General features: G+C 36.1%; 1 protein-coding gene across 4 annotated transcripts in view; it reads left to right on the top strand.

Annotated features, from left to right (window-relative positions):
- The window catches only part of GALNT13 (polypeptide N-acetylgalactosaminyltransferase 13), a 540913-nt gene that overhangs the window by 467990 nt on the left and 58916 nt on the right, over positions 1-14007 (top strand). For all 4 annotated transcript variants that reach the window (XM_019456666.2, XM_019456651.2, XM_019456658.2 and 1 more), the window contains exon 10: positions 11115-11254. In XM_019456666.2, coding sequence (XP_019312211.1) covers positions 11115-11254 — 140 coding nt within the window. The remainder of the gene's footprint in view (positions 1-11114; positions 11255-14007) is intronic.

Here is a 14007-nt window from a genome sequence, read left to right as displayed (position 1 = left end):
ATCAGATTTCTGCCAAACACTGTGGCCTGAGACTAAGCATTGGCATAAGGGATGATCACCCACAATCCCACAGCGAGTGAGTGAGAGAAAGAGAAGAACCACTGATTGGCTCAATTGTAATCGTGTGACATTCAGTGTTTATGAAGTGATGCAAGATACCACTTGTTTATCAAGTTAAAATTTATCAGAAACGTTTGCTCATCTTGCAGAATGCTTGCAGAACAAGTTACAGACTAATGTTTTACTGTACTTCACTTTTTTTGTGTGAGATTGTGCATGAGTGGGAGTTGGGACGGAGAGACAGAGGGAGGGAGGGAGGGAGGGAGGGAGAGAGAGAAAGAGAGAGAGAGAGGTAGAGGGAGAGGGAATCCCAAACAGGCTTCATACTGTCTGCATGGAGCCAGATACAGGACTCAAACTCACAAAAGGTGAGATCATGACCTAAGCTGAAGTCAGAAACTTAACTGACTGAGCCACCCGGACACCCCACCCCCCAAATATATTTATATCAGGGGTGCTTAAACATCAAAAAGTGAACACTTCTATGGAGATCTGAGAAAAGGGGAAGAATAGGCAATTCATAAAAGAAAAAATTAGCAAGGTTACCAGAAGAATTCTCACTAGTAATCAGTTTTATTTTTTTAATGTTTATTTTTGAGAGAGAGACCGAGACAGAGTGTGAGCAGGGGAGGGGGGGGGGAGAGAGAGAGAGAGAGAGAGAGAGAGAGAGAGAGAGAGAGAGAGAGAGACAGAATCTGAAGCAAGCTCTAGGCTCCAAGCTGTCAGCACAGAGCCCAACGAAGGAAGTGAGATCATGACCTGAGCAGAAGTTGGACATTTAACCCACTGAGCTACCCAGGTGCCCCTACTTTTAATTTTTTTGAGGAACCTCCATACTGTTTTCCATGGTAGCTGCAATAGTTTATGTTCCCACCAAGAGTGCAAGAGGGTTTCTTTTTCTCCACATTGTCATCAACACTTGTAGTTTCTTCTGTTTTCGATTTTAGCCATGCTGACAAGTGTGAGGTGACATCTCATTGTGGTTTTGCTTTGCCTTTTTTAAAGGCAAACCAATAAATAAAATTGAATTATTTTTTAGTGTTGATTTCCATGTCTTTGTGTCATCTTTAATTTCATCAATGTTTTATACTTTTTAGAGCACAGGTCTTTCACCTCTTTTAAGTTTATTCCTAGGTATTTTATTATATTGGGTACAATTCTAATTGGGATCCTTTTATTAATTTTTCTGCTGCTTCATTATTAATATACAGAAATGAAGTACACTTCTGTATATTGATTTTGTATCTGCAACCTTATGAATTTATTCTAGTTTTTTTTCATGGAGTCTTTCTATATATATATCTATATATATCTATAGATATCTATAGTATATATATAGATATATATATATAGATAGATATCTATAGATATATATACTATCATGTCATCTGCAAATAGTGAAAGTTTTACTTCTTCCTTACAATTTGGATGGATTTTTATTTACTTTTCTTGTCTGATTGCTATGGCCAGGATTTCTAGTGCTATGTTGAATAAAAGTGGTAAGAGTGGGCATCCTTGTCTTGTTCCTCATCTTCAGGGAATATCTGTTTTTCACTATTATGATGTTGGCTGTGGGTTTTTCACATATGGCAATGGCTCTCTTTGCCTGTTGTGGGCAGGGTTTGGTCCCTGTGTTATTAGTGAGCCAGTCTAGGGCTGCTTTGGGTTTAAGTTAGGCATTTGCCAGAGATGCAGTAGCAGTGAATTGTAGGGTGCTCTTGCTAGGTTGTTTCCTGGGAAGTATTTGTTGGTCCATGGGGCCTGCAGTCAGACCAGATTTCTGCCTCCAGCCCATTGCAGAGACTGCAGTTGTACTGGAGCATGTGGTTGTCTTCCTATCTCCCCAGGACAGGAGTTACTTTGGAGTGATGCTGGCCCCTATTGGGGCTGCTTATACACTGCCAGGCTTGTGGCACCACCATGGATGGGCTCTAGCTGAGAGCATATTGGAGAAAATAGGTCTATGGGAGAATGCAGGTACAGGGCATGGGGTGCTAGGAAAGTTTTCGCATGTCTGCTGTGGGAAGGGGCCTGGAGCTGAGGCCTGGCTGGAGGGGGCAGGCTAGTGTCTGTAGGTGCTTGTGTATCTAGGCTGGGGACCAGAGGAGAGAAATGGCACCTGCCAGATCTTTTGTTCTTGAAGAAGTCTCTCAAGGATCCTTGCCTCTCCAGCATAAGCTTTGAGATTAGTAAACAAATCTCCCTCTCATATACAACAGGCATTTTTCAACTTGTTGCTTCTACGCTATAGCTCAACCTGCTGATTTTTAAAGTTATAATTAAGCCCTCCTAGTTGTAAGAACTTATGAAATTAGGCCCCTCTGGTTTTCAAAGCCAAATATTATGGGGATTGTCTTCCCTATGTGAGTTCCCTGTGGCTGGGGTGCCTGGTATGAAGGTCTGTTTCTTTCTCTTCCTGAGCCCATGGCATCCCTCCCTCCGGTGTACAGTCCCACGGGTCTATTTAGCTCCTGACCTCCTCCCCATCCTTCCTAACCTCTTTGATGTGGCCTTTTCTGTACATTTAGCTGTGGAGAGTCTGTTCTGCCAGTCTTCTCATTGTTTTCTGGATTATTTATAGTCATGTAGGTGTTATCTAGTTGTATCTATGGGATGAGGTGAGCTTACCATACTCCTCTTCTGCCATCTTCCCCAGAAGTCACTAGTAATCAATTTTAAATAGTAATATAATACCATTTACCTTCACATTATTTAAAAAATGGTAAATTAAAGGATAAATTAAAATAGCCAGTGTTCTGGAAGGGAAATTAGCTTCCTACACTGTAAGAAGTTATGTAAATTTGAACCTTTCTGGAAAGCAGGTTAGTTTCATATATATCTATAAAACTATATATACACACACTATATATATATACACACACACACAAATATACACACACACATATATATGTCTTGAAATCACATAATTTATCAAAATACATTGCTTCTAAAAAATTATCCTAATGAAATAAAAGGCATGATAAAAATGTGCAAAGATGTTCATTGATTTTAAAGTCCAAAATTAGAAATAACTTGAATGTCCAAGTATAAGAAATGAATTAAGTTATTACTAATTCATAAAATAGAATACCACAGAGGCATTAAAAACGAAGGTATAGAAGAGTTTAGTTGACCTGAAAAGTTATCATGACATACTGTTTTAGCAAAAAATTACATTGCAAGTTAATATTACATTATACATATTACAGAATCATTTTTTGTAAGAAATGTATCTTACAGTTATACATAAATAGAAATCTAGAAAAATCAATACCATAAGGTAAATATAGCCATATTACAATTGATTTTTATTTTACTTTACATATTTATTAATGTTTTAGAATTATCTGCAATGAATATATCTCAAATAACTATAAGAAGGTTTTTTTTAATTTTTAAGTGTTTTTATATTATTTTTGACAGAGTGAGAGACAGAGTGTGAGCAGAGAAAGGGCAAAGAGAGAGAGAGAGATACAGAATCTGAAGCAGGCTCCAGGCTCTGAGCTGTCAGCACAGAGCCCGACATGGTGCTCAAACTCACAAACCACCAGATCATGTCCTGAGCTGAAGTTGGGCGCTTAGCCCACTGAGCCACCCAGGTTCCCCTGTAGGAGGTTTTAAAAAGACCAATATATAAATTGTGTGCAAACTTTTCCTTACTGCTGGGGGATAAAAAACAAATTCATGCAAGTAGATCAGTGGTATTTTTTAAAAATCTGTTTAATGTTTATTCATTTTTTGAGAGAAAGAGAGACAGAGGGTGAGCGAGGAGGGGCAGAGAGTGAGGGAGACACAGATCCAAAGCAGGGTCCAGGCTCTGAGCTGTCCGAACAAACCCTAATGGGTCTCGAACCCACGAATCACGAGATCATGACCTGAGCTGAAGTTAGACGTTTAACCTACTGAACCATCCAGGTGCCCCTAGATCACTAGTATTTTTATTGGCTCCATATCTCCTTTGCATTTTCCATAGAATACGGAGAAGATGACTACATAATCTGGCTGTTCTAGTGTTCTAAACACTGCCTTGAACATCCTTACTTGGATTTTTTTTCCTACCATAGATTTTATAGTCCATTTGCCTTAAATGATACTAAATTTACCTTTATTTTTAAAGGCCATTGCAAAGATTCACTTTTCTTATTTCCCATATTCTCCTTGATCTGGGAGTAAGCAGTTGAAAATGAGGTTTTTATTACCAAATTGAACTGAAGTTTGAGGCAATTACCTAGAAAATGTAGCCTCAAGACCTGCCCAAACTATTGACTATGGAATCAGACAGACTTAAATAAATTGAGAAGTTGTCTTTTATTTGCAGCTTCTATGTGATATATCTCTCAGTAGAAGCTATAATCATTGCACAATTCATTATCTCATTTTTATTCCATTAAAATAAAATTTCAGTAATAGGAAATAATAAATTCAACAGATAATCACTATATATTATTAGCTGGCATGTGCCATCAGCCTGTTAATGTAATTCTACCCAGTAACTTCCTAGTGAGTGGTTATGAGCCTGGGTAATTTGTGTGTATATCAAGAACAGATAAAAATTAAAATGGTGACTTAATAGTTTTCAGTTAAAAAAATTTGAAATATAGTATTTAAATACTCTAGAATATAATAATCTCTAAGTGGCTTAAAAATGATTTTTAGGGGTGCCTGGGTGGCTCAGTTGGTTAAGTGACCAACTCTTGGTTTTGGCCTAGGTCATGATCTCACAGTTCCTGAGTTTAAGCCCCACATCTGGCTCTGTGCTGACAGCGCAGAGACTGTTTAGAATTCTCTCTCTCCCTCTCTCTCTGCTTCTCCCCTGCTTGTGTTCACTCTCTCTTTCAAAATAAGTAAATAAATATTTAAAAATGATTTATTATTATGAATACTTTTGAGGAGAAAGAAATGCAGATCTTCATCCATAAAGCTCCTGATAAAGTTTCAAAGTAAATAAGAAAATAGAAAAAAGAAAAAAGAAAGAAGGTGATTTTCTATTAATAAGGAATCTTGAAAGTATATTAAAAAATTGAGTTGAAACTATGTATAATGGTCTACTATAATATACAAGTATATTGTTAATATGATATCATTGTACATAAAAAACACTGATTAGCTGCATAGTTTTAAGTGTGCTTAAAGAATAGATTTTTTTAAAAGTTTTTTTTCCTCTCCTTTAGTAGCAAAGGGAATGTGCTGTTTTTTTTTGTTTCACATTTGTTTTATTTAGTTATGACAATAAAATATTTATATATATTTAAATTATCTGTATTTTATTAACATTTTTCCATATTCTCATATAGACCTAATTGTTTCAATATATGTATTTTGATAATTAGATATACATACCATTGATCTACTTACATATTCCTGATTGAAGGAAATAATTTCCCCTTCTCTCCACATTAAGCTGTGCTGCAATATATATTCTTTCATATAAAACTCTAAGCTTTGGCCTATAATCAGGCCATTCTGTACCTTGATTATAGGGAACCATAACTATAGGCTTATTAGCCATCTACTAAGGAAAAACTTAACTGAGATTATTGATCTTCAATTTATTATCAATTTAAAAATTTAAAGCATGATTGCTCTACATATCTAAATTTAATACTACCTTGAAATAGATTTTAAAATGATGAACAAAGGACAGGTTATTAAATAAAGGATAACAAAACTGTACTTGTTATTTAGCTATTAATCACACTTACAAATCATGAGTTGACAAAAATAATCTTTTTAACTTATTATGAAGCTTTATCTGTCAGAGCTTTCCCAGTGTCTCTGCAAGTCTCACTTAAAGATGTACTTTAAAAACTTGAAACTTTTATAAGCTGTCTTTGAAAAAAATAATAGCATATTAAGATGAATCTATTACAACATTCCTCCCTCACACTAGTGTATTTTTGTCATAACATGTATCACCTTCGAATGTATTACTGTTTATGTCTCTCTCCTCTAGAATGTAAACTCCATAGAGGAAGATATTTTTAATTTGTTCATTGATATATCCCAAGTGTCTAGAAAATGTACCTTGTATATAGTTGGGACACAATAAATATCTGCAGACTTAATCTTGGCTTGGCCTCTGTTCTGTATTTTTGTCTTTTTTTCACTTTCTTTTTCTATCTATGTGTTTATTTCACTCCTGTATTTATGTCACTGTATTAGGCATTTCTCTATATGGTAGCCTCAGAAATTCCAGGCTTAAATCATCTTTACAGCTAGCAATTCCAGAGGAAATAGAGCTTCAACTTCATAATAGTCCTAGAAAATTCTCAGAGTATATATTTTTATTAGGCTGGCTGGTTCATAGGTCCATTCCTGAGCCAATCATCATGATGGGTTATGCGTAAGATGGAAAAATGGAAAGCCTTGATTGTCTTGGGTGTTACTTGGATTTGGCCTGAACAACAACAGCATCGCCTGGGAGCCTATTAGATATGCAGATTCTCAGGCCTCATTCAGACCAATTGAATCAGAATCTGCATTTAAACAAGATTCCCTGGTGATATCCCTTTAGTTTATGTACCCAGTTGGAGCTGGAAAGATGGGAAGAGCGGTGTGGTTATCAATTCACACAAACTGAAAGTGAGAGAGGAGTGATTGCTCAAAGAGAATTTGAATGCCCTTATCAGAAGGCAGAATGGATGTCAGGCATGCAGAAACAAGAGATATCCATTAAAATATACAATATGTATTCAGTAATTATTATATACCAATAATGTACACTATACTACATACTGTGCTCTTTTCATATATTACATAGTATTCACAACATCACACGAGACATTATCAGATAGGATACCCTGGGCTTCAAGAGATTAATTTATACAAACTTTTATTGGGGATATAATAAGAAAGTTTATAATATAATGTCAATTAGTTATAAGTACCCTGGAGAATGATTAAACAGAATAGAGGATAGAGCAATGATGCAGGATGATGGGAGGGAGGGATCCATTTAGGTAGGAAGGTCAAAATGACTCTGAGGAAGTGAAGTCTTAGCAGACACTTCAGTGTACTGAAGGACAACTCATGGAGGGTCCTGATTATTACCATACCAGACAGGAAAAAGGACAAGTAGAAGCTGTGAGTTGGGAAAGAACTTGGCATGTTTGAAGAAAAGGAAAGAATAATACAAAAAAGCCATTGTGGCTACAGTGAAGTGAATACAGATGGTTAGGTAATAGAGATAATCAAGATTCATTTCATGAAGGATCTTAGGCAATGGCTGGGATATTGTCAATTATTCTTAGCACAATGAAAAAAATCAATGGAAGCTTTGGGGCAGGATAGTGACATGACTTTATATTTCAATTGTATTGTCCAGGGAGTAGGCAATAGTGAATAAAGGATAGATGGAGAATTGTAGGTGCCCGGGGGACTATTTAGGAGCCTGTTTCAATGCTGGTTCAGGCAAGAGATGAGAGACTGTGCAACCAGGATGGCAAAGGCGATTTTTGAGGGGCTGAGGACATATTTTGAGTGTAGAACAAATAGGAATTGCTAATGAGCTGAATGTGTGTGTGTATGAGTTAAAGATAATTACTCTTATGTTTTTGCCCTGAGAAAATGGGTGGACATTTGTGGTAGTTGCTGAAAGGAGAACCCTGGAGATGAATGAAGCTGGAAAATCAAGAGGACTATTTTGGACATACCAAATTTGGGAGGCCTATTTAGATCCCAGTGAAATTGCTAGGTAAACAATTGGATAAAGTACTTTAGGGAGGTTTGGGTTGTAGATAAGAGTTTGGGAAACAAGTGGAGAATGAGTAAGCAGAATAGAGGATAGAGCAATGACCCAGGATGATGGGAGGGGGGATCAATTCAAGCCATGGAACTGGATAATTCAGTCTCCACTTCACAGTCTCTCATTGACACAGGCTAACAAAGGCCTTACCATCTTGTAGCCGTACCCACTGTGGTACAAGGCCTCCTTAGCCCCTATGATAGATGAAAAAAAAGCCAGAGGGTGTCACACCTGGTCTTCTGTCTTTAGGACAAGAAGTGACATTTATCCCTTTCCCCTAATAGCTTATTGCCCAGGACTAGTCAATACCCTTGCCTAATAACTGCAAGGGCTGGAAATGTGGAAAAATACATGAATGTTGGGTAACCACTGCTGTCTCTCACATATCACTTTTTTTTAGGGCTCAATGAATAGTTGTTTTTAGTTTTAGTTTTATTTTATTCCCAGTATAGTTAACATAGTGTTATATTGGTTTCAGGTGTATATATAGTGATTCAACAATTCCAGACATCACCCAGTGCTCATCATGACAAACGTACTCCTTGATCCCCATCACCTATTTCACCCACTCCCCATTAATCTCCCTTCTGGTAACCATCAGTTTGTTCTCTATAGTTAAGAGTGTGTTTCTTGGTTTGTCTTTCTCTTTTTTTCTTTGCTCATTTGGTTTCTTAAATTCCACATATGAGACACATCATATGGTATTTGTTTTTCTCTGACTTATTTTGCCTAGCATTATACTCTCTAGCTCTATCCATGTCATTGCAAATGGCAGGATTTCATTCTGTTTCATGGCTGAATAATATTATGTATTCATCTATTGATGGACACTTGGCTGCTTTCATAATTTGGCTATTGGAAATAATGCTGCTATAAAAAAGAGGTGTATGTACCCTCCTAGTATTTTCATATTCTTTGGGTGGATACCCAGTAGTGTGATTAGTAGATTGTAAGGTAGTTCTATTTTTAATTTTTTGAGGAACCTCCATACTGTTTTCCACAAAGGGTGCACCAGTTTGCATTCCCACCAACAGTGTAAGAGGGTTCCTTTTTCTCCCCATCCTTGCCAACACTTTGTTTCTTGTGTTTTTGACACTTGCGATACCTCACTGTAATGTTGATTTGGATCTCCCTGATGATAAATGACGATGAACATCTTTTCATGTCTGATGGTCATCTGCAGGCCTTTGGAGAACTCTGTTCATGTCTTATGCCTGTTTTTTAATTGGATTGTTTCTTGGCTATTGAGTTGTGTAAGTTCTTTATGTATTTTGGATACTGACCCTCATAGTATCTGATTTCTATGTGGGTAAAAACAGAGGGAAAAAGCCATCCACACCAAAATATTAACATAAGCCCATAGTATTTTGGTACATTTCTAACAGTAATTTAAAGTAATTATCTAGGACTAAGACAAACCCATGTTGTAGTGGCAATGCCAAGGGGTGGCTTAGAGGTGGTAAGGTGAGAAGGTTTTAGCTTCTTCTAATAGCATCTGTCATTTTCCACCAACCAAATCTTTGCCAAATCTGATGTGGGCAATTAACATTTTCTCTTATCTAATGTAAAACATATGTAAATGAATCTTCAAACTCCTTTTTAATCAGAAAATTACTCATAAATGCCTTCTAGGAAAGAGGTGCCTGGGTGGCTCAGTTGGTTAAGTATCCGACTTTGTCTAAGGCCATGATCTCATGGTTCGTGAGTTTGAGCCCTGTGTGGGCTCTGTGCTGTCAGCCCAGAGCCTGGAGCCTTCTCTTGATTCTGTGTCTCCCTTTCTTTCTGCCCTCCCCCCACTCTATATATAGCATCTCTATATATGATTTTCAAGAGTGTTTATTAGGTCATTGCAATTCATGTAGCAGTTAATACAAAGAGAAATTCTTGTAGTGATCTGTTTTGTAAATGTTTTCCAGCCTCTTTTTTTTAAAGGTTACACTCCAGATTGGAAGTTCTGAATAGAATTATTTTGAAAGCAAATATTTATCTGTTTTAAAAGCCCAAAGACCTTATTGTTTTCCATCCAAACACCAGCTAGAAAAATCAATATTGTCTTTTAAAAGGAAATGGTTTGGCTGCTTAAGCATCATCAGAATGCTTTCTAACAACACTAAGGCATTTAATTTTGGAAAAACAAAAATTCTGAAGAATGTTTGAAGAACAGTGGGGGAAGGGGGAAACTAACAGGTAATGAACTTCAAGAGTGTTGCCTCTTGAATACAGTGACTCAAATAATGACATTAGTTACAGATATTTGGATGGTCTAAACAATTATTCATTATTTTATAGGATTGTTAGGTTTTGCTGCTTAATTGGGACAGTATATACCAAGTACTGGGCCATTTGGGTGTGTGTGTGTGTGTGTGTGTGTGCGCGCGCGCACGTGCATGCCCAAGTCTGGTTGCTTATTCATCTCAAAGGAAACAGGTTAAACAGAGACCTTTTCAAAGTAATCTAAGAAATGTAATCTTCTCATCATTATTTCATTCAAATCATTTTTAATATTGATAGTAATGAACAAATAATACCACCATGATTTCTTTTTATGTAAAAATTAGTAGCACTGTTGGTTTTAATTCTCAGTTGGAAAGCATCTTTTATGACCATCAATGGAAATATTCGTTTTAATTTCATATATTATACTGTTACATGAAGTGAAATTAAGCATTTTTAATGTACATATGTGAGCATAAGTCATTTGTTTATGTTAACCTCTTATCTATTTACTAACTTATCCAAGAATTCAAGCTGGCTTACATTAATTAATAAAATAATACAGGAAAAAAATAAAGAAAAAATCAGGTCTATGGCAGACTGAGAGTAAAATTTCTAGAAGAGAGAAAATTAGAACACACAAGTGTTCATTGTGAGGATCATATTTATATAAATTTATCATGAAATCTATGGTGGTGAGTAAAAGACACTAGGAAAATATGAAGATTGGAATTTTTAATAAAGAGAAGCAGCTACATTATCACACGGCTCAGTTAAGCTTTAATTATGAGGTGCTAAATTAATACCAATTTACACTTATTTGATTAATTATTCAATCTAAGAAGTGTAAGTACTTGGTAATAAATATTTGCATTTGAAAAGCCATAACCAAAGGAAAATCTGTTTTTGATATCTATTTCATGTACTAATTTGTTGCTAGTAAGAAAATCAGTTTAGTAGCAGCTGCAAATGCACTTGAATTTGATGGAATTGTAATTATAGAGGGGGAAAAAAACTGATAGCAAACTGATAACAGAGTGAAACAGTACTAAAACGAAAATAGAACTGATTTGCGTGTTTCTCTGAAAAATTCCAGGTGTTGTCAAAGTGGATTACGGAGATGTGTCAGTCAGAAAAACACTAAGAGAAAATCTGAAGTGTAAGCCCTTTTCTTGGTACCTTGAAAACATCTATCCGGACTCCCAGATCCCAAGACGTTATTACTCACTTGGTGAGGTATGAATTATTTATTTTGGTTAAGTTATAAATATATTTTGCAAATGGAGCAATTTCTAAGGAACTCAATGTTTTTTTATGTTATGAATAAAATGGTTTAAGCGTTTTTACATAGATCTATTTTAAGTAAATTCTCAAGTCACTTATAGTCTCAAAGACTGTAAAGGTCTTTATCACTGAGATTTGCAAAAGTAAGGGATAGTTTAAGACTAGTATTTTCTTGTTTATTTACCAACAGGTCAGAAACTTTTTGGTCATATGGATCTTCCACTCTTATAATTTCTTGTGAACACTAAGAGCTTTGGTTTAAGTGGGATAAAATCTATATTTAATGTATTGAAACTAAACCTGATAATTTTAAAACTTACTTATTAATCCATTAAAAATAATGTTTTCTGGGGGCACCTGCGTGGCTCAGTCGGTTAAGCGTCCGACTTCAGCTCAGGTCATGATCTCACAATTTATGGGTTCGAGCCCCACGTCAGGCTCTGTGCTGACAGCTCAGAGTCTGCAGCCTGCTTTGGATTCTGTGTCTCCCTCTGTCTCTCTGACCCTTCCCCACTCGTGCTCACACATGCTCATGCACTCTCAAATAAACATTGAAAATTTCTTTTAACAAAATCATGTTATCTGGGGACACCTGGGTAGCTCAGTTGGTTAAGCATCTGACTCTTGATCTCAAGGTCATGAGTTCAAGCTCTACATTGGGCTCCATGCTGGGCATGGAATCTACTTAAAAAAAAAAAAAATGAATGATGATGATGATGATGATATCCCTTACATGTTAATATAAGTAGTATGTTTAAAAAATATATTTTCCAAAGCAAAATCAAATAGTAAGGTTAGCATCAGTTATATTTTTGTAAATTGCATTACTGTCTGGCCTAATAGAAGTTAACTGGAGTCATCTGTTTTGGTACTCAGTCTACTGTAATATCACACATCGTGTAGCCTCTGAGAGTCTCCTTGTACATCCATGAGAAGTAATATCTCAGTGTAATTTAAATCGTGTTGACTGTGTAGGCCCACTGAAAACCACTGACCCTATGCCATTGTTTTCTAAAATGTCTATTATCTTTAGAAATACATAGTTGGTTTCATTATGACTATATAAACATATATTCAGTGTCTCAAACTTAAAACCCATTCCTTTATGAATTATATGTTCCAAATTTGTAATTTTCCACTTAGTAGGGATTAGATTTGAGAATCATAACTAATTTAATACTGGCTGTAATTAAATAATTTTGACAGCAATGACGCAATGCATTTGGAAAATAATTATTAATTAGGTCTGTCCTTAGGTTAAAATTGCCATTTTCTTGGATAATAGAATATCTGAAATGTATAGAATATAATCTAGCACTTTTTTGATTCATTTGCTGAAAATAAAAATCTGTAACTTTAATCTATAAATGTAATTTATTTATGATTAAGTAGAAAATGATTGAAGAAAAAAAAAAACACTGAAACTGGGTGGACCCCTAACTGAATTGGTTTTTAAAGGCTGTTTTTCTGTGCCACATCCCGGCACTATTTGTCAAATCTCCTCTTCCTGGTTAACCATGTAAATATCTCTTTATAGAATCTTTCAGTTTACATCTATTTAACCTTAATCTGAATAATGTAGTGCAAAGATTCATGTGTAATAACAGTGAATGTATGACTTTCTAAGTGTCATTCTAGTTAATAGTACTGTGCCTCAGGGTGTTGTTGTTTTTAATTCTTGTTGGCTTTTATTGGGGGGAGGTTGTTGCCATTGTTTTTCAAATATGCAATATTTCCACATAAGTACTAATGTTACAGTGATTTATACTTAATACATAAAAAAATGAGTGCTTTTTAAACTAGAACACTGTTTGCATGCTAGTTATTATGATCTAATGCTACTGAAGATCATCAATATCTAATACTTTCTTTCATTTCTTTACTGAAAAGTTTAACAATTGTGAACTTGACAGTACCCTAAGAAGAAGGGCATGTTTCCATTCTTGTAGTAGAGTGTTTCTCTGGCTGTAGTCAGTGGACCCAGCTAATGAGTAAATATGGATTACTTTTTCTAAAATGAGGTATCACCAGGGCATATAACAAAACAGATAAGAGTAAGGAGACTTTTTTGAAATTCTCTGGGGCCACCAGAGTGACTCCTGAGAAAGGGCTCTAAAACAGAACCTAGATATTTACTTCTGTGTTAAAAATCCAATTTTATGGGGTGCCTGGGTGGCTCAGTCGGTTGACCGTCCGACTTCGGCTCAGGTCATGATCTTGCAGTTCGAGGGTTTGGGCCCCACGTGGGGCTATGCTCTGACAGCTCAGAGCCTGGAGCTTACTTCAAGTTCTGTGTCTCCAGCTCTCTCTGTCCCTCCCCCGCTCATTCTCTGTCTCTCTCTCAAAAATAAGCATTAAAAATTTTCTCTTTAAATCCAATCTTATGGTTTCCTGTGTTACATCAAGGAAACCTAATTAACTGACTTGCTAAAAAACTAAAAATATAGTGTGGGTAAATTCCTTTGTACAACCTACTGATTTTGAATTGGCTGTCTTCTGTGATAGATCAGTTGGCCGTATTTTAATGTACAGAAATGGGTTGAAAGAGAGAGATTGCACCTTTCTGGGTTTTTGAAACCTATCCAGAAAAGGCAGCATGTTGTATTGAAAAAATCCCAGACCTTGGAGGCAAGCAGAGGAAGGTTTAAATCCTGAAGTCATAGCTTACTACTCAAATGGCACTAGGTATCCTCTCTGCTGCCTGT

This window comes from Panthera pardus, unplaced genomic scaffold (genome assembly GCF_024362965.1).
Source record: "Panthera pardus isolate Hobbes unplaced genomic scaffold, ASM2436296v1 HiC_scaffold_10, whole genome shotgun sequence".
Lineage (NCBI taxonomy): Eukaryota > Metazoa > Chordata > Mammalia > Carnivora > Felidae > Panthera > Panthera pardus.
Note: the sequence above shows the minus strand (reverse complement) of the source record. Positions and strands in the feature narration are given on the sequence as shown.